The following is a 25,790-nucleotide window of genomic DNA, read 5'->3' as shown; positions in this document are numbered from 1 at the left end:
AACATTTTTTAAATCCTATCATTTTGCAATACAAAAAAGCGGATCTGGCGAAAAATGCTTAACAGACGTTGATAGAGCGAGACTCTGGTCACATTTTATTATCTAATCTTGAAGCTGCCCAACAGACACACTTGATTTTTAGCAAAAAAAACTGTGGCAAAGTAAATGCAGCTAAAGAACTACTTTTTGCATAGTGTATTCACATGTCTGTACCAGATAGTACTATTTTACATATAAGTATGTATTTTGGGTAGCATAGACAAATTAACTGATTGTCAGTTGTAATCAGCAGAAAAAGCCTACAAGTCTCTTTATTTTAAAATATTCATAGTAAAGAAAATGGGAACATAAAAAACAAATACAAATTTTGCTGTGCACAGAATTGTTGGCTATATTTGTCTAAATGAAACATAACCACACAGTCTGCATACTGTGATGCCTGAAGGCGTAATCATTATCCACACTTTTATAAAAGCTAATTTCAACAGTGAAAAACATATACAATATCCCACTGTTGCCTTTTACAAATAATAGACCTGTGCCAACAGATACGATTTACAAATACATGGATTAATTCAAGCTTGTAGCTAAAATTCATTTCAATATTACTTAACATACCCATTTCAATGTGACAAAAAAAGATAAAAATGCAGAGAACATTCAAGCCACTGAAACACACAAACATTTACTGCTGCAGAAACAATTACCATTAAAGTGCACTTCAAAATGCATTAACAACAAAGCTAGGGTTCTTGCAAGGCATTGAACCTTTTCTCAATGTCATTTAGTTCAGCAGTGGAGCTGGATTCACCAAGGCTATTGTTTGGAACAGAAACCTCGTTCATTTTTCCTGTCATGCTTATGCCAATTTCTCCAAGGACTTGGTTGATAATTGAATCCTGTTCCTCCTCATCTCCAGACTCATTCAGGACATCGTCCAAAGTGTCATTGATCATCTCTTCACTCATCTCCATCTTGGCATTTTGCATTTCAAATTCCTTCATGGTTTTCGCCATTTTCTGAGGGTCCATTTGCTTGTTAACTTGACCCATAGTCTTCGCAGTGGTGCCCATGACATTGGCCATTTTCATGTTTGAATGCATGGCTTTCGTTTGAACTCCGACAGATGTAATTGTGGAGCTTGCTTTGTAAGTTCTTGTCTTTTGCTTGCGTAGATTGACAAGCTGTTTTGCAAGGATGGCACATGCATCCTTGTTTCCTGCTTTGGCAGCTTTCTTAATTTCCATTTCAATCTTTTTCTCTTCCTTTTCTAAGCCACCACGATCCCGACCAATTTCACGCTGAGCCCTCCTCAGCTGCCGGTCTTGTTCTTTCATCTGTTGCTCTACAGTTTTCTTTTTAAACATTGTGCTTTTCTATATGTAAAACTGTAAGCAATTGGCAAACGTATTTCTTAATATAGGCTACTTGACAGTTGACGCTGGCACTGCAAATTTAGAGCAAGAGCTTTTATTACTTTAATTTCTACCACCATACTTACAATAGCAACAAAACATTGCCAACAAAATATTTGTGTGATACAACATATTTTTAAAATTATTTCTACCTTTCTTAGCAGGAGGAACAACCAAACTTTCGGTCCTAATCACAAAGTGCATGGTATTTGATATTATTGAGTTTACCAGACAGGAGACTATCTGCTCTATTTCCATACCATCACAGCGTAAAACATTTTTTATTTGTCTTCCAAATCTATACATACCTCATTAAAAATTCTTTAAGAAACTAAAACGAAATTATAAAAGTTAAATAACTGGGTCCTGTACGTTGTGTTATATTGTTCTTTATCGGAGTAGTATTTCCAACGACACGGATAAATTGCGAGGAAAATGTACAGATTACGTCACTGGTGATTCATACGTCTGAGTGACCGTGTCCACATGACTAGTGACGTCACCTGGTCGTGTGATGCTATTGAGATCAAGCAAGGTCTTTTTATAGAACTCTTAATGCAAATAAAAGCGATTTGCTGCCTCTAATGAACGAAACAATGGTATTTTGAGCATAGGGTGTTTGTGTAGTAATGTTTATTTTCGTGTAAGTTTGATAAAGCAGGGCCAAGAGTTAGTTGAGTGTGCTCTTTTTTGTGCTATTAGCCATACAGTTATGGTACGCCTTTGTTGTTCGTGTGCTATACATTTTTGTTTCCCTTTACAGGCCAGACTGTAGGGGCTATGGCAGCAACAAATCCCTGTTTCATAACAAAACCACAGTTCTACTTGACCAGATAGTACTTGCCTGTTAATATTGCAACAACCTTGGAGCAACATAGCAACCAGATTTCCATATCAACACTATGTATTTATTGTGTAAAGCACTTGTTACATAAACCACGTGATGTAGTACGTCATCCGGTAACGACTAACCTACAAAAATAACAGAAAAATGTAAAAAGAAAACACGATCTCTCGACGAAAGTAGCACGCATAATACTGTTATGGCGGAGAACACAATGTAGCAACAAACTAGTTCCTGTGGAAGGTTAGCAGCCGTTGTTTGTGGAATATAAGTGGTGTGCACACTATCGTGCATAAAGTTGTGTTTGTCGTGGAATGGTAGTATTGAGGAATTGTGCACATGTGAGCAAGCGTATTGCAAAATAAAGAAATTCCGGTTTCTACTGTGCTAGTAACTTGAAACTCATACAGAAGCTAACTGTCCGTATTAATTTGTATCGGACACAGCACACATTTGGTCGTGCAATATACAAATACCGGTGAGTACGCTTGGAAATGTGTATACTGTATAAATTTTGTCTAGTACCTGACTTTCAATTGGGAATGCGTGAAGGTAAAATCAAGCAAAACGCGTTTCGAACCAAATAACGGACTGACACCAGCGTAAAATCCGAACAATATACGAGAAAATGAATTAAGTAAAAGAGCACCAGCATGCTGTTATATAAAACAACATTCCTGGAAACTACGAATAAACCAAGTTTTTGTGTCGTTCCCAAAACAAAAATGTGCAAGGTTAAACGGGGTCACCATAAAACGCCGTTTTCGTGTAAAAATGCAATAGTCAGGATAACGAGCGGGTTTCTTTTACAAAACAAAAAATCTTCGAAATAAGGTTATTGTGGAAGAGCGTACATTATATTAACGCAAAATCTCTTACAAAGGCTTTGTACATTGATGCCTGGCAAAGCGCAACCCAGTTGAAGTTCTGTCCCCGGTTTCGTATATTTACTAATAGCCAGTGGTGGAAGTAAAGTGGTCCGACTGAGTCGATTGAATTTAAACAAAAAAAATAAACCATTGTGTTTTCAAATTCCAGGTGTGATTTTTTTGAAAAATTGAATAAATTCATTAAATTCAAGTTTCTCGTATCTATTTGGGACACAACGGCTGCAAAAATTATTTTTACCGGAACAGCATTCCAGACCGTTTCGGTTCACTTTCACCACTGCTAATGACATGTTGTTACAATTAGCACGAGGTGTCTTGACTTTATGTTTCCGAAAACATACATGATATGTCGAGAAAAGGCGTTTTAGAATCGGCGTTACTGCTCTTAAAGAAACTTTCAATTACATCCACAGTGATGAAAATTATAAGCAAACACTGATCCAAATGTTAAATCGACACTTTTCTTTGTGAAACACTGTTTTTTCCTCATCTTTTGGGTTTCGGGTCGTTGGTCCCGAGTTTCTTAAAGAACTTCTTCCCCTTTGAGATGATGCTTTTCCTTTTAAACTGAAAGCAAATAAGAGAGGGTCAGCGAAAAGTTGACAGACGATTTCGTATTGTTCGTAATATCGCGATAATATATTCATATCGTCGTTATTTTTGTTACACAATACACAGAAAGTAGCAGGGCGCCAGAAATCACGAGGTTTTATGAATCTCGAATCGACATAAAAAAATATCGTACATTGGTTGGGTGATTGGGTGAAAGCTTTTTCCTATGTTAATTTTTTTTGAATATTGCATAGCTATTGTTGCGTCACTATGCACTAATTAAGAGATGTCGATTGTCATTGACGGTATATACATCATATATCGGAAAAATTTAAATCACTACTCCTGGCAACAGTATAAAATTCTGAAATAAAAACATTTTTATGCATAAAGTTTTGAGAGTTCCGGAACATCAGAACTTGCGGAGAATCTCTCTTACCGAGTCCGATTTCTGCGTACTGGCATTGCTGCTCGTTGATGCGGCACTAGAGGGCGTGTGGTGGTTGGGAGCGGAAGACGGTTTAGAAAGAGTTGAAACGTCCGTCATCGTTGTGGCAGAAACAGCGTTGTTTCTTCTCGAATTATCCCGGTCTGAGTTCTTCATGGCCGATATTTGTTGTTCAGTGACCTCCTCCAGAAAGTTGGAGGGCACGAGGCCAATTTTTCCGTTAAGTTCTCCCTGAAAATGGTTGTTACGTCACAATAGGACAAAAAACTTAAAAAGTCAAATGTATTTTTCAAATGTATTCGTTCAAAACAAATGCATAATACTCAAACAAAACCAGGGTTGGGCAACCTTTTCGGCTCGCTGGCCAGAATAAAGCAAAAATTTGACAGGCGGGCCAAGTGACCAAAAGTGAAAAAAGAGGTGTTACAGTACATTATATGAACTGACCCATTTACATCAACTAAATACTGCAACCGAAAAGCAAAACAGTGTTCAATAACATCACATTAAACTGCAGTGTGAACAAGTTTCTAAGTGACACTAAGTTCTACCTACCCCTGGCGGAACAAATCCAAAGAGCCAATAGGCCACATTGGGCCGCAGTTGGTCCAATACGTCAAAAATTACGATCCATTACGTCATCAATTACGAACACCTACCCGGAAGAAGCCATCTTCGTCCATGCTCCCGAATATTTTGACGAATTCTCCTCTTCTGAAAGATAATTCGGCTTCGGCGTCGATGTTGGGTGAAGACTCTTTCGGGTCGTAATCGAATAACGCGACACAAGTTCGAACCGGATCCCGGGGAGAATCGGAACGTTTCGTCCTTTCTTCGGAAGGAGCTATTTGAATAGATTGAACTTAATATTTGATAAAATTGACAGGATTGATTTTTTTTAATTAATTAATTTTAGTTCGTCCTTGTCATTTCATGAAATTCACTATTCGCTCTATTTGATAAAAAGGGGGCCCACACTGAAAAAGGGCGCTGTAATTTACGAGCGCATACCAAAAAAAGGTCACCACCGATATTTTGTGCGACTTGCTGTTAAAAAACAACATTTACGTCACTGATGAAAATGTTTGGAAACAAATGGTGAGAAGTGTTTGTGTTGCACGAACTTACCGCGGCTCTCATCCGCATTGAGATTTTGGTCGGATGAGCTGTGGTTCATTCTTACGTCGCGCGGTGAAGCGGATGGCAGGTGACCGCGTTCGAAAAGTTCCGACAACATTGTATAATCGTCGACCTGTCAAGAGACGAAACAAATGGATTGCAACAACACCAACCGGAAATATAGAAAACAAATCAAAAATCCCTAGAATGAGGAGACTTATGAGCAAATCCGTAAACGGCGTTCCTTAAATCCAAAATACTTTTTAGAATTAAGCAGATTTTTATTTTCTAACAGAAGCAAAAATATTAGAAACGTGCACGACATGGCAACCATAGCCTACAAAGTTGCAACTTTCAACTGTAACAAACAAACAATATTGTTTACTGGCCACTAAAAAGTGTCAGAAAACTTGATTTTCATCAAATCTCGTTTTTCTTCCATCATAATTACGGATATTTATTCATCCAGAATAACAACAACGTATAGTTATTACCTGGACTTCGGAAATCATGTTGCAAGGAATGTGACCGCTTTTTCCGTTCGGTTTCTCGCCGAAGTAAAATCCGTCGGCGTCTTTATCGCCGTAAACCTAAAATATAATGAGCGTAAGTTATATATCCGGCGATGGAATAAACCAATGTTTCGATAAGTAATTACAAATGCAAAAAATCTCATGAAAGTTTTGGTAAGAGCGAAAATTACGACCCCACAGTGTAAATGCAATATTATAGGAAAAACTATCGACTATACGTTGGCCAAAAGCCTTTCAATATTTCTATGTCCGCACGAGATTGCAGGACTTATTTCTTAAGGCACATGTGTTTACATTCCAAGATCAAACAACAGCTAAATGTGCATAATCAGTAAGTTTGTCTTAATATTAAATAAGAACCCCATGTATGCCCAAGAACATTGCTACATTACTCAACTATTGGCGGATTTAATTGCCAAAGTTGACAACGCAATGTTTTTTTTATTTGCTGTATTGCTGCGTTATACATACATCAAGGCCTCGTATAGTGCAAATACAAGAAACCGTACCTTGAGTAATTGACCTTCGGTGAACGAAAGTTCGTCGTCCAACATCTCCGTGTTTGGTGACATCACGTAAGGATCGTAATCGTACAAAGCCACAAACAACGATACGCGGGAATCGTCGACGATATCGATCTAAAAATGGCGACAGATTATGTAAAAATACTGTTGCATAATTAATTTCTTTATTGGTATTTTGTCTTGTACTCAACAACACTTCGGTATATAATAGCATTGAAGAAAACACACGTTGTACGATTAAATGTTAAATTTGCAAACTATTTGTTGTGATGAAATTGCTACGACCAATAATTCACTTGTTTTACCAATGTGTGTCGTTTAATATTCAAAGGACCCGTATCATCGATTGGAGCAATGTGATGGGCATGTATTATAGCCGTTCATTATATATTTATATCCGGTTTAGGAATGGTCCACTCCAAATTTTTGCACTGGTGGATAACTGGTCTTTCCAAAGCAACTAACATAGACTGATATCAGCCAGGCCGCCCTTAGTTCACAGTATTTGAAGAATAAAATGCCACAAACGAGGTAGGGGGTGGACAACGTGACTAAAAAGACCCACATATTCAAATCCTTACAAAGTGAACATAATAAGAAGCACGTACTTCAGACGCGGAACCTCCACTTTGACTACTGGCGTTCTGCAGTCTTTTTTGAAGTTGTTGTTGCTGTTGATTGTGATAAGCTTTCCTACTCAAAGTTTCAGATTTGGAACCGCGTTGGTTGTTGGAGTTCCAAGATCCATCTGCGATACACAGAGATTTCCCCGATGACGCATCAAACTGGTTACGTCATCATTACTCATTCACGATAATGCCATAGTTTCGTTTTTCCAAAATTTACACAAGGGGCGGTTTTTTTCCGCCAGAAGGAAATTTAATACAAAGTCATGTGTAGAATTCGAAAACCTCCCCCAAACATCTGTTCAACAGACGTTGACAACCGTTGCCAAGCAACTGGCTAGTGTCAAATTTGTCAACACAACAGTACCACGTGTTATTTCAAAAAATGGAAATCAAGAACGGAAACCATGAGAACATATGATAACTTTCCGAGACAGACTTAACATAACTTACCAGTAGCAACACGATCATCACTGTGCAGGGAATGCGGGGAGTTGGTCTTCCCCTCTCTACCCTCCCTCCAGCTGGATCCGGTCTTGCGCCCTTTTCCAACCCCGTTGACCCACATCTGACCACGGGAATTTCCCTTGAAGCGACGTGATGACCCCGACGATGTGCTTCCGTGACCTTCGGATGACACGGAGGCCTCTGATTCCTCATCTGAACGAGCGGGAGCTGCTGCGGAGGAACGGTTGTGGTGGTTGCGGATGTTCGATGTGGACTTGGATCTTAAGTTTCTGGAGATTTCTTGCAACTGCGCGGGGGGGATCTCCCTGTGACTGCTCTTTCCAGTTGACCGCGTCCTCCGGATGTTGGCGTTCGAATTATGAAGGGAGGAGCGTCCCTCCTCCTCCTTACCTTCCTCCTCCCCGCTGCTGGTGTCGTACGTGATTTCTATGGACGGTACGACGGGCTGACTCTTCTTGTCCGCTTTCCTCTTGGCGGAAGAGCTCTCTTCCTTCGCAAGACGCGACTCGATTCCGTTTATCGCTGGGGAGCGTTTCACCACAACTTGTTTCGGAAGAGTGCGGAGGAGTCGAGTTACCAGACTCCGGTGGAGGTGGTAGGGGGTTGAAAAGTCGGAAACCTGGCCTCCGGTCGCCACTGTCCTCACAGATATCTTTACTGAAGGCAAGCAGTGAGCGTACAGAGAGCGTTGCGAGACGCTACTGCTGCTGCTACTGCTTAAACCACCCGTAGCACCGGAACCGGTTCGTTGTTGGTAACTCAGGTCAGCGTCCACAATACGGGTGACGTGGTTGGAGAGGGTTTCTATCGTTAACCGACACTGATCTGACGTGGATTGTTCGATCGATGCGATTTGGAAGTCGTTCACGTGTATTGTGTAACCCTTCACACTCACCCCGTTCGATAAACCTGGTTCAGAGACAAGGTTAGACTTTTTTATGTCTTGCCTTATGTCGGTATTGGTTCATAAGCCACTAATATCAAAGCAAAAATCTTATAAATGTGGCAAACATTTTCTTCGGGAAATCAACCTATTCCAACAACACTGCTTTTGCGTGACACAAGTAGAATTTCGAAGTCAGTTTTAAAATATTATAAACAACCTTGTGTCTAAACGCTTTTATTTTTTTGAACAAATGTTTCGCTTTAATACCCATCTTCATTTCTTTATTTTCAAATACAATCTATTTAAGAACTGGGGATGCTTAATAAAGCGAAACGTGTTTTAAAAAAAGGCGTTTTTTGAAGTTGGCCTATGAATGTGGATTCCATCATTTTTATCAATTTACACAGTTTTTTTTTAATAACTATAAACAAGCGTTGGGTTTCAAGCCAATATTTACTAAGGAACACTTACCACTTTCTTTAAGTGTTACTGGCAACCACGTGATTTGTACCGACTCTGTGGACCCGGATAGATTCTCTTGGACCTGGACGCTGAGGGGCGGATCTGGAGGTCCAATGGTTGGAGTTGTAAACCTGAGAGAAAGTAAACAATTATTAAAGTCCAAATCTTGTTATATGTAGAAAACCGCTGATTTAATGACACATATAATGATCACAAGATGAAGTGACATATTATACTTTATCACATAAAAGCTTTGTTTTTCTACGCTTTATAACACAGTTTACTTGCTAGTACTCCCTCAAACAAATATTCCTTAAAAAAACAACCACAAGTGCCCGTATGCAAGTGAGTGCGATACACAGATAACTGGATCAAACCAACTAAGCATTCTTGGTGAAACCAACGATGCCTTACATGGCGAAATACATTTTCTGAATAGCGTACGACATCTATAGAACTGTTTGTCATACGATCGCTACTTCGAACGTGCATAATCATACATTCCCATGTACAGAAATCTAATCTCTATAGTGGACAGAATCTAGCCCCTGATGTGGCACTGTCTTAAAACCAGCGACCGCAATTAGCCGATAGGAAATATTTGAAACCAAGTGTTTCTGATTACCGTCAGTCGGTTTCCCATGTACTGTATATTGAACCAACCTGAGAGGTAAGGATGATGATTCCACGTCATTCTTTGCGTTCCTACATTTAACCATGACTTCGTAAGTAGCGGAGGGTTTAAGGCCGGTGATGGTTTGGCGGAACATGGGGCAGGAAACCAAGATCTGACGCTGGTACTGGATCAACCTGTCACGTGATTGGAAGTTTAGTCAAACGAGAAATTTCGAAAATGCGATCGGAAGTTTTTAATGCTTGGGAGTTATGCAAGGTGCATTTAAATTTCGTCGTGTTGTGATATTGTTGGCATTTGTAGCTCGTTAAGATCTTGGCAATTAATAAATTCATTCATTTTACTTTTTCTAGAGGCTGCAAAAAAAGATGGGTACATTCACAAACACTTAACATGGGGAATCACCTAAAACTGCAGCATGATAGCAACATATGTGGGGACATAAAAACAACATTGTTACAACGAGCGTTACCCACCTATCAATGTGCTTGTTCTCCTCTGTGATCTCGCCTACCGCCACACTGTGGACGAAGTTGCTGTTAACCGGTTCCCATGCCACTCTAGCGCACCCAGTGGTGACATGTTCCACCCTCAGGTTGTCGATGTTCGCATGTTCATGTCTGTGACCGAACTTGATCGTACAGTGGTTTGCTTCTGACCGACCACGTTCAGTGACTGCGCACACGCTGATGGCGTAGCAGTTCTGCGCATGCGCAAAAAAGGGATAGCAAGTTTTTTTGGGACATGTGTTAATGCAGCGTAGGATTTTTTAGGTATGCGGGTTCATATGGAAGTGATGCAAATGTCATTGTATGACACTATGTATGGTTCGCTTTTTTCTATACGGTCAGGGATTGATCAATATACTGTAATAAACCTGGGCTGACTAAACCATAAACACAAAATTACCGCAAAAAATGTGTTTTTAGTGGATATTTACAAAAAGTTATTTGAAAGTAATTCTGTGAGAGTGTTGAGATCGACCTCACTGTTACACTTCTGAACAGCGAAAGTAAAATAAACCATACCTTGTCATGGTAGATATGTTCGACCACCGCTTTGCTCTTGCTGCCGTTAGCAACAGTTGCCAAGCAACCGTCTACAAGCACGTGATATTCTTCGACAATGTCGTCATCGTTTAGTTGGGGCGCTATCCAACCTGTGGGGAGAGATCAAATTTAATTTATTGGAAATTGAAAACCGGTCACGACCGCTTTCCGCTTAACTTTAGTAACGTACTTGCTCATTTAAACCCACAGAGGTAAAAAATACAACAAACAACTTTAAAATACGAGTTCAAACTATAATATCTTAACCGAAATCTCGAGATGATGCAATACAATATACTAATACACGTACATGTTGAAACAAAATACATTGTGAATATATTTACTGCTCTATTACAAGATGCCAGTCCAGATAACTCCGATACACGATGGTAACTACTGTTATTGTAAATACTTTCAAAATAATCAAAGTTTTGAAACATACCGATGATGAGGCTGTGCGACAACTTCTTGTCGACTCGAAGTTTATGCGGGAACGGGAGGACACTGGGTGGCGTGCGAGCGCTGTCGTCGCTCGAGAGCGTGTTTAGATCACGTGACTCCAGGTCGCCGCTGCTGCTTCCAAAGCTGTGACTAACGTCCGAATCGATCGATCTGTGACGTAACAATGGCGAACATGACATTTTGTGGGAAGGAAATTTCCCTTTGTCCTAACATTTACACAGAAATATGGCATACAGGTCACACGTAATACCAGAAAATAGAATTCGAAGGTGCCCATGGGGCGAAATATATATTACTCAAAAAAGCTAGGCTGATCCTTTATTAAAAAGCTACTGCTTTATTTTTAGTATGTAGTAATGTATTCATATTGTGGTATTAAAGTAGTTGGGTGTAAAATTTTTTACACCAATCAAAATCGGCTCAGAATAATATCACCCAAGCTTTCACCTGAATCGACCGATCGTGGGAACTCCCTCCTCCTTGCTTTTCGACCTGCGTGACGTAGGAGCCATGACGTCATCGGTAGGGAAATCGTTTCCGGCAAGGCCGTTGGTGGGCGGGGCGTCCTGGACGGGTTCCAGAAAGTTGGATGGAACCAGACCGCGACGACCGTTCATTAGTTCACCTGGAAGTTTCATTATGTTGTGAATTGCTGAGGATTTACATTGAAAAGAGCAAACAATTATCGAAGTTTTTGGAAACAAAAGTTTTTAGTTTCGACATCAACTGCTTTTTATTTTTTGCATTAACCGGTTTAAATTGAATATGAGTGATTGCACATATTTTCTATAATTTATGGCAAATTTAATGATACCCAAGACCCACCCTCGAAAAAACCATCGTCGTCCATCAGCCCGTGTACGTAAACGTAATCCCCGGCGACCAACGACAGTTCCGCTTCCGGGTTCTCGTTCGGTCCCTCGTATGGGTTGTACGTGTACTTAGCGATGAACACGCGCAGTGGGGAGTCCCCGTTGCCAGGGTCGGTCGTCAGGGCCGGGTCACGCTTGACGTGTGGCGTCGGGGCCATCTCGTCCTCGATTTCCTCTGCCTCCGTATCGTCCAGGTCCAGTGCTGGGCAATTGAATTTCATTGTGTCATTGTAGTTGTGTGACAAAAACAGAAGCTCAAATGAGGAATGGGTTCAAAATTAATACAAACTAATATCAAATAACAACTGAAAAACAAGTATCAATTAAACGAAATATGTTGGACGAAGTTAGTGAATTAGTAATTGAATCCGAAACAAACTAGTCTAGTCTTGCCTTGCTTGACGTTTTATTGACCAAATGGCAAAAGGTAAACTGTTAAAAGTCACAAAAGATCTCAAAATTGGATTTTGTTTACTCTGCAGTAAATATACACGTTAAAGTGAAATGCCAAAAGAAAATGATGTTTTCCTTTCTGCCTTGGAAAGATAAACAACCGGCTTTGGAAAATTGCAAGCATTCATAATTTATGGCGAAATTTAATTTAAGTTGGAAATCCCGCAAAGGACAAGATATGCGACAGAACCCAAGAAAATTTTCTTGTCCAAACAACAAGATATTAAATAGTAATTAGGTGTTGGGAAACATGTAAGTTCTGAATTAACCATTACACAAACAAAGCTTCCCAAATCCAGACCACCTACAAAACTTTATGATGTAACGTCGACTTCGCGTCAAAAGTTATTTTTCACGACTTCGAAATATTGATGACGAATCAGTCGTTGTATTCTTAAGTGTTGCCTTATCCTTGGTAAGCGCCATACATGTATATTTTCAGACCATTCGGCACAATTAGTCTTACAACCAGCAGAGCCTCAAAACTGTAGACTTGAATAATTTACAAACTAACTGCATTTCCTGAAGAAACCGCTGTCTCGTATCCTTCGTAAACTGCAAATACGCCGAATTCGTTCCTAACTAGCTTTTAAGTGTATCTCCAGTGCAGAAATACACGCAACGACTGCAGCCAACACCCAGTACGAAACATTGAACAACCTCCCGATGCAGTTATCGAGTCCATGTGAAACCAACACAACAACGAGTCTAATCGCAGACCTCACTGTCTGAACTTGAAACAACAGTCACACAAACAAGCATGCACGTCAAAACAAAGCAGCATTATGACTCATAAGACGATGACGTCATACGACGAAACAAATCAATAAACGCAGAAAGCACATGGCACATTTGCGTTGATAGGTTTGCTATAATATTTAATGCTGATTCGGTCTAAACATCTGGCAAATAATAAATAACCATTCGCAGGTCTACTGTCATGCGAAAATTTTTCAATAAAGACATCTTCTTATACAAGGCAACGCGAGGAGCAGTTATGCAAGTAGCGCTTTATCGATCAATAAATTGGGAGAATTCCGTTCCACGACAGCTTGGTTTAGTACAGCACACGTTTCGGTCAATGAACACGTTTCTCTGTTCTACAATTGGCAGATATCAAAAACACAACTAGATTTCATAAATATTTTTATCCGGTAGTTGTCAGTGCAGAAAACAATGATTGTATTTTTGCTCGAAATTTGGCCTAGCACGAACTAACTGCCGCCGAACACCTCCACAGTTTAACTTTCTGTAACTTTAAAGCTACATAAAAAATCTACATGTTTTACCTAAACCAAATATAACTCACTGAAACAGATTTCAAAAAAATATGTAAACTTATGCAGAAGCTACGTAACTATGTCAATCCGGCTGGACAAACCCAGCAAGCCATGAGCTAACTCTCTAAAAATCCGTCTCTGCATGTTCAACTCCATGAGCAAATCAATCGCTGCATTCCCCGTCTGTAAGCGAAATTCCCATGAGGTAAATACAGTTGAGGCAGAATATAGGCGTTCCCTTTATTCCAGCACGGCCAATACTGACTGTTATGATTTAAATAGTGACATCGTTCTGTTGATAACTGAGAGTAGAAATTCAAGTTTTTTTATACGCGATAAAACATTATTAAAAGTTCTACATTGACGGGTCTTCAAACAGCGAAATAATAAATTCATATTCTTGCATTTTCTCGAACAAAATTGACTTTATTCCACTACCTTTGGTCCACAATGCAGACAATATACAACTCAGCTGCTGACCTTTCATTATAACAAATTTGCTAACAGTCTTTCGGACTATAAGATTTCGCAATCCTTCTGTACATGCAATTGTCCCGCAGCCCACCTTCTTAGTTGTTCCTCTGTCGCTGCCCGACAATAAGTAAGCGACCGATTTTCTGGATCTACTGCACTCCTGTGCATTTCCACCGTCTACAGCTGTTTAATAATTAATGGCAGACCGCCGACAGGGCTCGACCTTCTGTCTTGTATTACGCAAATTAGAGCAAAAATACTGGAACGCAATCATCGCCCAATAACTGTGGTCTCTTTGGGAAAAGTCATCTGCGTCATCAACTATGACGTACTACAACTTTTCCGTCAGTTGTCACCATAAACTTGCCTGCAAGGCTATCAATAAAATAATTGTGGTGTTAACTAGATGTTGCTTCTGTGTAGATTTTACACCACATAAACCAGTGCCAAAATCGTATTTTTTAATCATGGTATTCAGTCTGAACGTTTGTATGGCACAGTGACAAGTCCAAATCAATACCCAAACGCCTCTTTCATCACCAGAATCGCTCGCAAGTGTCTCCAGGGTTCTGTATCAATTCGCGTTTTTCGAGTAGCAGCGTGTCATTAATATTAAAGAGGAAATACGGGACCACCATGAGTTCATGGTTACGCTGAAAAGTTTTGACGCAAAAATGCATTGTGACAATCTGCCGAGTAACTCTGTTTGCTAAGATGTCGCGCTTAAATCAACAATAAATATTTTTTCGTAACCGCCAAAAAAGATTTTTTACCCATTATCTTCAGCGGTGAGAGGTGTTAGGCGCGCAACTTGTATGAAAGTAAAATCCGCACCCAAGACGAATCAACAAAGCGACAAGTTAAAAACATAATTACTGACTGCAAGACATCAACGATGGACACTCAATAACAAATAATAAACCAACCTCTGTGAGATGAGCTTAACGTTGCCAATGACGTCACTTTACGAGTCGGGGGATTTCGTGACGTCACTGTGGGTTTTCGGAAAGCGGAAAGCGGACCGCTGGTGGTGAATTGGCGCGTTGGCGAAGGTGCCAACGGGCTTTTCGGTGCCCTGGCTGTTCCATCTGGGACCGTCTTGTTGTTTGGGATGCTGATGGGTTGGAGGAGGTCGTTTGCGTGGTTGTTGTTATTAACATTGCGATTTTCGGGAACTGGAAAATATCAAGTAATTATCCGTTGAGGGGAACCACCTGCTGGGGATTTCAACACTCCAAACGACGAGTTATGTTTCTGCTTGTTTTACAATGTGATATAGCTTGAGTTTTGAAAAAATGATGTCTTTACTTGGCGTTTTCCAACAGCTGAGTGCGCCAAACAGTAAAAAATATCACTATTTCGGTACAAAATGCACCTAAATTAAAATAAACAAATTTTGGTGTTACATCCAAGGCAAATTTACGATGAAACCGCAAACTTTTTCCCAAACCTGTGGTGTTTGTAGTTTGCTTGCTGTTTTGCTTTGTCCATTCCACCAACGATGAAAGCTGATCTTTTAAGTTTTTGTTGTTTAAATCTTGCTCCTGGCATTGCTGTTCTAGCATGTTCACCTTTGTCTGAAAATATTCACGAATCAACAAAAAGTTAAAGAGATTTTCGATCGAGCATAAAATGTTGTCTCTTTTTAATAGGAATCAAATGAATGAAATGATTTCCAGCGTTTGCATTCTGTATTACCTTCGGAAAATTTTTAAGTGAATACTTTAGACACAGCAGTTTGTTAAATTTTTCTGAAATGGTTAAATTACCATGTTCCCAGGCGCCATTTTTTTAAAAAAATTTAACATACTTTAGACACAGTTTATCTGTATGTGTAGGCTGGGCCTGCGCATATTTTCCCCTCTAATAAGGCCTTTTTTCTGGCAATTTCAGGTCATTTTATCCAGAGCGATTCAAGGTATGTTTAATTGCTCACGCCACGGTTAGAAGCCAACCTACTACAAAAAACATTATTTCCGCCGAATAAATGAGTATTCTGATATTTAATTATGATTTTACATCATAAAATTTGATGATGCATATTTTAGCTAACACAGACCTGCAGGGACTCGAGCGCTTGCTTGTATCCGGCCACCATGTTCTCATGAACCGATGTGAGGTTACCGATCTCCTGGCGGTGGCTCTCTGTCGCCACCTTGTGCGCTGTTTGTAGGTTCGCGTGGGCTTGTTTGTCATCTTGTAGCGTCCTGCGAACATAACAAGACGAATCGTGTTACCGTGGCAACGAAATCGATATTTCGACCCGGTTTTCGCGCTGTCCCGAAATCTTGTTAAAGATGGCAGCGATTTGGAAAATTGGGCCGACGACCTAAAAGCTATCACGCGTTGAAGGGGGAGTTGAAAATTGAAAGTGAATTTCGGCAATTACCGATTTCCAATTTCTGTAGGTTAAATGCCGGAACAGTTTAACACAGTTTTGAAATCGATACGAGTTTGTTTCGGTAGAAGACTATACACTGTAGCATTTTTAAAACCCATTAACTGTTTTAAATTGTAGAGAATATTTATATGCCGATATTTAAAAACATGTATATCAAAATATCCAACAATTAAGTGTTACAAAATAATACAAATAAATAAAAATCAATCATTTCATACTAGGACAGTATTTCCAGTGAAGTTTCACAAAATTAAATCAAAACTTAGTTCAATTAAAGCTGCAGGAACATGATTGGATGAAACATGAACAAAGCAGGCTTAGCACTTGCAAGTAATAGACGGAGTTACGTGATTGCTTCCTGCACCCATTAGGCATCCCATTAAGATAGACAGACCCCTTTCAGATATGCCAGACGAAATTGGGCAGGGCACTTTTTTCTGTGGTAACAAGGCGATCAATATTGAAAATACGAGTTTGTATCGGGTCACGTTTTGATTTGAAGGTGACGTTTTTGAAGAAAAGGTTTGATTTTGCTCAGTAAATGTAGTGTGTCTGTGTAATTCAAAGCATTTGCGAATTTAAATAGGAAAACAATTGTTAAGCGTTATACAAGACAGGCAAAAACGAGTATGTGCATTTACACGAATTTTAACTTACCGTTTAGGTTTTTTTCACTTTCTCACTAATCTACAAAACAGCAGCGAAGGCCGAATTTTTGGTGGGGACAAAATATTTGACGGGTTTAACCGAGCAAAAGATCCAGATCGTGGCTTAACGACAACTTTTTTATAGCATGTAACCTGACTTATTTCGTCCCTTACTGGATACGCTATGAACAAAACTTAACTAGGACCATTTACTATTCCCGTTGGTCTACACAGTGGTAGTTCTCGAACTGAGCATTGCACAGACTTGGTTCTTCGTTTTCGAGTTGTGAAGGGCGTCGCATAATAATTGAAAGAATAAAATTTTCGGAAGATTATTTTTGGGAAAAAATGGAGGCAAATTTTATGTGAAGTCAGACTGATACTTGTAGCCATAGAAACAGAGTGTGCTGATCGATTTTAAATTTGCGCGTACGCATTTGGCGTAAATCTTCCAAAAGTGCACGGGAAAAAGCTACAGGTTTACTACATTAGATTAAACTTATACATGCGTTTTTTAGCTTTACAAACGTTGCCGAAGCTGATTTTTTCAAAATGCAGACAGGCAAAAAAATGCACCCGCAACAAAAGAAATCCAGCCATCCCAGCCGTATAATATCCAAAACAAAGAAAAAAACGCATTAATAACAAACCTTAATGTGGTTTCCATGTCGCTTACTTTGTGGGCATGCTCGACACAGGTAGAAACAGCCTGGTCTCTTTCCCGTATTGCCACGGACAATTGCTCGTGTACGGTGCTGTATTCGTCCTGCAGCTGCACGTGGGAAGCAGAGGGGGGTTAGGATGGCTTCCATATAAAATATTAATGCATTCCTTCCATCGGGTCGCGTTGTTTTTAATATGCGACTGAGAAGTACTACAGTCTATAGTTGAAGATTTGTATCTTTTCGCGTGTAATTGGTCGTCGTAGTGTTGTTTAGGTTATTTGAATTCGTTGCCGCTTATTATGTTTTGCATTGTTTTACAATAGGACACTTTGCATAGCCACCTGCTTAACTGCGGTGGTACATTATACCGATGTACGCAGTTGGCATAGTAACCACGTGTTTAGTTTCGGTGTATGCAACGAAATTGCGCACGTGGTTACCTTGTCATCTGCATTATAAACAATTATTTATTTCAATAACAGGAAAGGTTCGTCACCTTCCACTGGTGCCAAACGGTTGTTTGTAAGAATTTCTTCCGCGTTAGCATAAACGTACCTGGCGATGTATGTTTTTCAGTTCGTGAAGTTGAACGCTGGAATCGCTTGCCTCTACTTTGGATTCTTGCAGTTGAGATTCCTGAAAATTTGGGCAATAATTAATCCACTACACGATTTTATACAACTGTCGAGCGTAAACTGCTAAAAATAAAATTTTGACTCAAAAGAAGGCAAAGTATGCAAACCAACCCCAAAAATGTTACATAATATAAGAATCAAATCGACTAACAACTCCAGTCACGTACATGATCAACACAACATTACATACCAAATTAAAGATGTGCTGCTTTCGTTTGTCGGCGTCTATCTGAATTTGTTGTTTCTCTGCTTCAAGAGACTTCAGTTTTTCATCAAAACCTTCCACTTGTCCGAGTTTGGCTTCTAGTTCTTGCACAGTGCCCTCTAGTGTGGTGATTTGTCTCCGAAGATTTCTGTTTGATTCTTCAAGGATTTTCTGCCTTGCTGTGACGGGTGTTGACAATGATCTAACCACCACCTACGACAACATATTAATGATATGTGTGTTTGAATCCAACATGATATATAAAAATGCACACTGCCTGCCAAATTTTATTTTCCTTGCTCATAGCTTGTTTTTTTTTCTGTGTCTGATAAACAAAAACCAAGCACAACAACTAAAGACAACTGTAAGTAGTCTCTCATTGCAAACAAAAAATCCATTCAGCCAACGTGCATTCCCTGTCGCATTTATACATCCTGTCCTAATTATAACTAATGCTTGAATTTTTTCTGTCGGTTGCCATTTTCTCACCAACCTCACAGAAGGCTATGCACATGAACAGTGATTCTGCATACCAGCAAATGCATTCATCAATAATTTACAACAAATTTGGGCCAATTTTTTTCTGACTTGCCCTGCTTAGGTAAGGCCACAACATGTCCAACATTTCGCTAACAGCCATGTCCTCCATATGCACTGCTGTTAAGTAAAGGTGCAACACCTTTTTTTCCCCGTTTTTTTTTCAGTGGTATTGATCTGGTCACATTTTACAGCATGTCTGTTAAAACACGGTTCAGTTTACATTAAAAATCAATGTGTTTGGATTTAGGAGGGAAATTAATGGAGCTTAAAATAAAGTGAATTTGATTGTCAGAGGAATTTTAAAGTTCACTGCATTCCAACAAAAGGTCTATTAAATTGGTTTCAATTTAAAATATTCCAAGTGATTTAAAACCAAAAATTGTGAATTTTACAATTAACAGTAATTTTGAATTGCACAGGATTACAATACATGCCATTTGTTATTTTAACAACTGACTGTTATAAATCAACTGATTGCTGCCTGTGTTTGTGCATCAAATATTTCCGAGAAAAATATCAATGTAACATGATTTCAGGCTTACCATCTGCTTGCCATACGTCATCTTACTATTTAAATATTACATTCCTACCCAACAAAAACACTTTTCTCATCACTTTCCAATCCTCAAGACTGATATTGTATTACTAATATACAGAATTCCAAGCAAGCAAGGTTCAAATTGTGTATATAAGAACCCTGGATCCATGCATCCCAATGCCATAAATATACTTGCATTTAATTCCTGTCTTTTACAAACATCACAAACTGTATTAACAAGATAGTAGCATTGCGAGTATCAAAATTCTGCAATTGAAACCTTCTAACTGACTATCTAACAAACAAGAATCACTAGCAGTATTTGTACATAAGAGACCACCAGCTGTGTTGAACACTGGAAGTGAGTTGTAAACTATGGGAGGGGTGGAATTTGTTTTGTCTGCTGGAAGTAAATTCGTGTAAACAATCAACAAAACATTTTATAACTGGAGCTAAAATACATTTTAACATGTGGAAAAAAAAATATATTTAAATTCACACAAATATATCAGGTCTGCAAGAAACCAATAGACATTCTCATTTCAGATGCATATCTTCACAACAATATGTTAAAACATAGAGTGTTGTTGCTTTTAACTTTCACAAACCTTGGAGCTTGCCGCAGCAGCCAGTTTCTGAAGATGGAGCATTTCCTTTTGAGTTTGTTTCATGGCGTCGATGTCACCTTCTTTGCTCTGAAACATAACACTGATTTATTTTCGTACAAAAACATCCAAACGTATAAACCCATTTAGTCACATATAATGGATTGCCAAAAATTATTAAGAACACTGTAATTTTGTTGACCGAGCCTGTTACAGAGTTTACCACAACATGTTGGCTGTGGTGTGGTCGTATTGTAGAGGAGAATGCAGCGCTATACTGACACCTAGTGTCAAACATACAGGGGCTAACAGACAAGAAAAAAAACATGATTGTGCTTGTTTGTTAGACAATGGGTTAGCATGTGATAGTCCCTTCTTGTACGGAAACAACATGAGACATGTTTCATCCAAGTGTACAAATATTTTTAACAACCAAATCCAGTTAATAACAGATAGAGAATAAAACATAATTTTACTTTGGTATTGTTTAATGACCAATATTATTGACCGTACCATTGTCCAGGTTAATAAATTTACGGACCTATACTGACACCTAGGGTCACACGTACAGTTGGTAACAAACAAAGAAAGAAACATATCATATTTACGCACTTTGTTCTTAACAAACAATGTGTCAGTGTGTGATGGTAGTGTAATACAACCAAGGATGACGCTCACTTCACAATAGATAAAAGAAGTTAAGAAGGTTGACAAAACTTAGCTCTAGGCTACTGTAATTTAAGAACATTCAAGAATGTGAGGTACATATATCCTATGTTCAAGAATGGACGGGAATAATTGTGCTTGCTTGTGTATATTGATCCAACTATCAATATGCCATTTTCATCACTTTCACAATTCTTGTTTTTCCTAATATTGCATCTTAAAACGCATATGGTACATTTGAAGATTGAACTGTTTTAATGAACCTTTAGGAATTTTTCCCTTCTGGCTTGTCGAAGAGCTTTTTTCAGATCTTCCAGCTGTGCTTGGGTGTTTGCAAGCAGATCATCTTTTTCAGCAAGAAGACGTGTATATTCAGCATCACACCGTCCCTTATGGCGCTGATGTGATCGCTTTTGTTGCTGCAGATCCCTTGTTATTGCGGCCATCTCCTGAGTTTTCTGCATTGCACAAAAAATAACAACTCTTACAAAAGGAATCCAAAATGTTTTTTTGTATGGTTTTAAAGTTGTTATAATTTATTCAAATTAGAATGAGCATTTTTACCCTTACAAATCAGCCCTTTAAAATGCATTGTGTTATCAACTGTAATTCTATCACAATTCACAATTGTTCAGTTTCAGTCACCTTGACATTCTGTTCTTGAAGTGACCTGGCCTTTTCCTCCAGCTTTCTGGCAATATTTGCCAACTCACCATTCCGTTTTTTTAGTGATGAGATTTTTTCTTCTGCTTTAGATCTTTGCTCTTTTTTCTAAATTCGATTGCATATTTTGTTAAGACTTGTTAAAATTGCATTTGAATATAAATGAATAATTTATACACAAGAAAACCTTCCAAGATCCTTGAGATGATCCATTAGTTGTGAGCATGAAGAAAATAATCAAAGAAAATATGATATTTTTTAACAAATTAAAAAATATATAAATAACTAAATAAATATCTTTTAAATTCAGCAAATATTCCAAAAGACAATAACCTCTTACAATTTTTAAATTTTCCTCAGCCAGAAGTTCGCATTGTTCCTGAAGCTCTGTCAGTCTAGCCTCAAGTTCAGCAAATTGGGAAGCAGTAACATTTTGACCGGGATCTGAGGTCAAAGTTTACATGTCACAAAACAATCCCATGGCATTAACAAGATTCCCTATTATGAAAACACCCCCTTCTCGCTCACCTAACATGTCTTCACTTGCAGAACGACGCTGAAAGTGTCGACTGCCTTTTTTTCTCTTTGCTGCCCTCGGAGAAGCCGTGGACATTTGCAAGTATTTAACTGGGATCCCTTCCTCCCCACCTTCCACTATAGACCTTGGGGAACTGATAAATTGGAACAATAATACTGTAAATATCAGTTGTATGAAAAAAAGCAGTGAAAAGATTATCATAATGAAATCAACCTATTCCAGCAACACTTCTTTTGCATGACACAAATGGAAATTTCAAAATCAATTTTAAAAATAATAAAAAGCTTTGTGTCAAAATGCTTCATTTTTGGGAAAGAAGTTTCGCTTTAATAAGCATCTTCAGTTAAAATCAATAGCCTTGCTAAACTGTATAATGATATGGAATGTTTAAAGCTCTATATAATTATTACATTCTATTTTGAGAACACGGTGGACCATATCATTAACCAGAAATGTTTTACTAAATATTGAAAAATGTAATTTGAAACAAGCAATACCTGCTTGATGTATCAGTTGTTGAATCGCTATATTTTGTGCGACGTTTCACAGTTTGACTTAATTTCTGTGGCGAAGACCCACTGGCCAGTTCATTACTGCCGTTAACTGGTGCAGGCAAACTGCTATTAGAGGTAGAGGGATTGCAATCAACCAAGCTCTCACTGGATTGTTTACTTGGTTGCATAGATGTATGTGGGATATTTGTGTCAAGATCTTGTGGAATATTTGGTTCATCAGGTTGTGTAATTGAACCTAAATTGCTATGATCGTTCAAGTTTTCTTCCAAAATGTTTGACTCCATCAGCAAGTCAGGATTAGTTTCAGGTAAGCGACTGGTTTCACTTTGGTACGACTTGCAACTGGCACTTTGGTCAGTGATAATGGGCACCAGGATTTCAGACTCATGTTGTTGTTTCAGTGGAGGTGGTTCACTAGTTGCCCCAGATTTCTATAAAACACAAAGCAGTTTTGTTACTATTGCTACCAAAACCACATGGAGGTATTATAATAATGCACAAAGATAAATAACATCTACCATATTTTCTATGACTATTGTAGCATGTGTGATAATTGTTTCAAAAATGAAGTAGTTTACATTTGAATTGGAGGTAAAAACAAGTATGTTCAAACTCCCTTAAGATTTCAACAGTGTATGACCAAACAATTGTTACGACACACAACAAACGAGAGACACAAGTCTACAAACTATTGTGAGGGCAGTTTGGTTAAACACCATTGTCCAGCATAGCATACAGCTACTACACAATAAAAAACATCTTATTCACCAACAAGCCAAAGGTGGACAAAGGCTTGCAGCAAACAATCAATTGTCTGTTATGGTCTGTTGGTGATCTATTCAAAGTTTGTGCTTGACAACAAACATCATTTCCTTTGCCAAATTTAATAGGTAACGCGGCTTTTGGTCAATGCTTTTGAAATTAAAAGCAATGCCTTTAACTCTGAAGTGCTCACCAAGTGCCACTGTATCTTTTTTAAAACCAAAGTGGCTTGAATGTCAAAGGATTAGGTATACAAGATCCAGTGAGCCGCCCTATGCCAACTTTATCTGTTTACCCTGCCTTCCATTATCGTACTATAACTTAAAAGCACATCTTACTGCTAAATCAATCCTATGCTACCAGACTGCTACTGCTCAGGTAATGGCTTGAAAGGGTTGAAGTGTGCCCGCCGTTAAAACCATGCTCGACCAAACAAAACAAAGCCGTAAGCGGGGCAACACAAAACAGCTTTATGACAAAACAAACAATTATTTCTTACAATGGAAGGCCCTGCCTATTGTACACAAATGCTTGATTGGGCGACTTGATACCAACAGAAGCAAATGGAATAGCGAAGTGCTGAGCATATTTGTTCAAGTGTCATTGTGTGTCTCAATGCAGAGAGAGCAATTTCTATGAGTGAAGAGGCGTCGATATGAAACATGGGTGGGAGCGCGAAAGGTCAACAAAACAGATGTACTCGACAAGATAAAAGAAATATGGGCCGCTTGGGTCGGTGTACACAAACACAAACATGCATGACAGGCTGACAATAAAGTGACATATTTACACAAAACCTTTGCTTCTCTGAATTAGTTACTATAGGCTGATTTGAGAATATCTTTCAATTTATGTTGAGACATATTCAAGGAGTGCTGTCAATCAAATGTCAACTTGATATATGATACAATGTAGTTTTACCATAAGGATGCCATCATCCATTGACTTAGTCCTGACTGAGTTTTCAAGGTGTCGCCTCAATGCTGTAGCTACTGCTTTGTTACGAAACTCCTTTTCCACATCCTGTAATGCATTTATTTTTATCCAAAAAGTAAACCAGACAGGTTTTATTTAAAGTCATTTAAAAAATATATTAACATCGTTGTTATAATGAAAACGTATATCAATATTCATATTACAAGTTGCCAAACACCCAAGCGCTAGTTTAATTTAGAATCGTAATACACTGAACAAGCGTGCATAGTTACCGTGTTTCGGCGTTCAACTTCGGTGTTGCTAAGTTCTGCCTTCAGTTGTGCGATATGTTCCTTCATATCTTCGCTCATTTGTTGTAAACGACCTGCCTTCTCCTGCTTTTTCTCCATGGCTTTGACTTATTCGTCCATTAGCTTCACGTGACGAACTTATTAATTAACGGTCGCGTATTAATCCGCAAAGATTGCTTCCCAAATATCCACGTGCCGACTTGTGTGCGATGTTAATGCCATAACGAATCTTTGCGACGATTAACTTTACAATGGCTGCGGCGAATTTCTTGAGAAAGCATGTTATGTCGACAACATACCGTAATTTGATACAACTTGGCCTACTTGAGATGAAGAGAAACACCACATACCAAACGAGCTTGCGCGTTGGCATCATCTAGCGGTTTTAAAATACGGAATCCATGTGTAACATACATCAATGGTGAGTTACGTTTCTGTACTAAATTGATAAGAATAAGTAGTCATTAGACATCCATTTTAAATATCAGAAACATGAAGGGGAGTATCATGTCGTATTTTTCCAATATTTGTCCTTTTTTTAGGGACAACGTCTTAGAAAGAAGTACTATCCTTAAAAGAGAAAATCTGGAACTAAAAGTTCATAAACAACCCAGATTTTATTCCAAATTAAATTTTAGCAAAATCAAAGCAAACCCTGCCGATTTTACCGGTTTCACCGGTTTCTTGTAATCCACAACTACGAGGCGTTTTAAAGCTAATGTGATCTGACTAAGAACGGTTGCATGTTCTCAAAAATTATATTTATAATTTTTAATATATATTAATTTGTAAAACTATTTGAAAGTGTTGTTTACGTGAATAAAATTGTAATAATAATTGTGCTGTACAGCGTGGGATAAATCGTATGCAAATTGTTGACCAGGGTCAGAAACTGAACGTCCTTCGGAGACAACTTACCTGCTTTTGGTTGACTGGAAATTGGAAATTTCAGAAGTTTTGTTGCTATCTTGATTACGGTCTAGTCGAAATGGGTTTCTGGGATGCATTTTACCCAATTTTTAGGAGGAATTCGACGTTTGCGTTGTTCATTGTGGCTGGCGGACTAGTTTTTGAATCGGCGTTTAACAAATCCACAAGTTACATATTCTTCGATGTAATAAACAAAGGGGTAAGGTTTACCAAAAATTTTTTAAATTTTGATAAAAAAAATACTGTGAAAAGGTTCTTGTATT

The 25,790-nt window shown here is 38.7% G+C and overlaps 2 protein-coding genes across 3 annotated transcripts; both read right to left on the bottom strand.

Annotated features, from left to right (window-relative positions):
- Positions 1–296: 296 nt before the first annotated feature.
- Positions 297–1,598, bottom strand: LOC145898366 (charged multivesicular body protein 2b-like). The gene has a single exon (XM_082986796.1). It carries the CDS (start codon positions 1,365–1,367, stop codon positions 744–746), a length of 624 nt encoding a protein of 207 aa, XP_082842922.1. The 5' UTR covers positions 1,368–1,598; the 3' UTR covers positions 297–743.
- A 593-nt stretch (positions 1,599–2,191) lies between these two features.
- On the bottom strand, positions 2,192–24,815 carry LOC145899870 (peripheral-type benzodiazepine receptor-associated protein 1-like). 2 transcript variants are annotated; one of them, XM_082988801.1, is made up of 29 exons: positions 24,580–24,815; positions 24,293–24,394; positions 22,592–23,040; positions 22,085–22,227; positions 21,897–22,000; positions 21,539–21,664; positions 21,157–21,351; positions 20,231–20,317; positions 18,530–18,757; positions 18,260–18,340; positions 17,690–17,811; positions 16,051–16,198; positions 15,442–15,568; positions 14,918–15,166; positions 11,738–11,986; positions 11,360–11,537; positions 10,893–11,062; positions 10,430–10,560; positions 9,878–10,104; positions 9,431–9,577; positions 8,777–8,898; positions 7,396–8,328; positions 6,934–7,073; positions 6,311–6,439; positions 5,763–5,858; positions 5,278–5,401; positions 4,809–4,993; positions 4,141–4,380; positions 2,192–3,716 (listed from the first exon to the last, which is right to left on the bottom strand). In XM_082988801.1, exons 1-29 carry the CDS (start codon positions 24,694–24,696, stop codon positions 3,636–3,638), a joined length of 5,430 nt encoding a protein of 1,809 aa, XP_082844927.1. In that variant the 5' UTR covers positions 24,697–24,815; the 3' UTR covers positions 2,192–3,635. The 2 variants fall into 2 exon arrangements, with proteins under 2 accessions (XP_082844927.1, XP_082844925.1); XM_082988799.1 differs by having other exon boundaries at positions 7,405–8,328.
- Positions 24,816–25,790: the final 975 nt, after the last annotated feature.

The sequence above is a fragment of the Ascidia mentula genome, chromosome 4 (assembly GCF_947561715.1).
Source record: "Ascidia mentula chromosome 4, kaAscMent1.1, whole genome shotgun sequence".
Taxonomy (NCBI): domain Eukaryota; kingdom Metazoa; phylum Chordata; class Ascidiacea; order Phlebobranchia; family Ascidiidae; genus Ascidia; species Ascidia mentula.
This window is presented reverse-complemented; position numbering and strand designations above follow the sequence as displayed.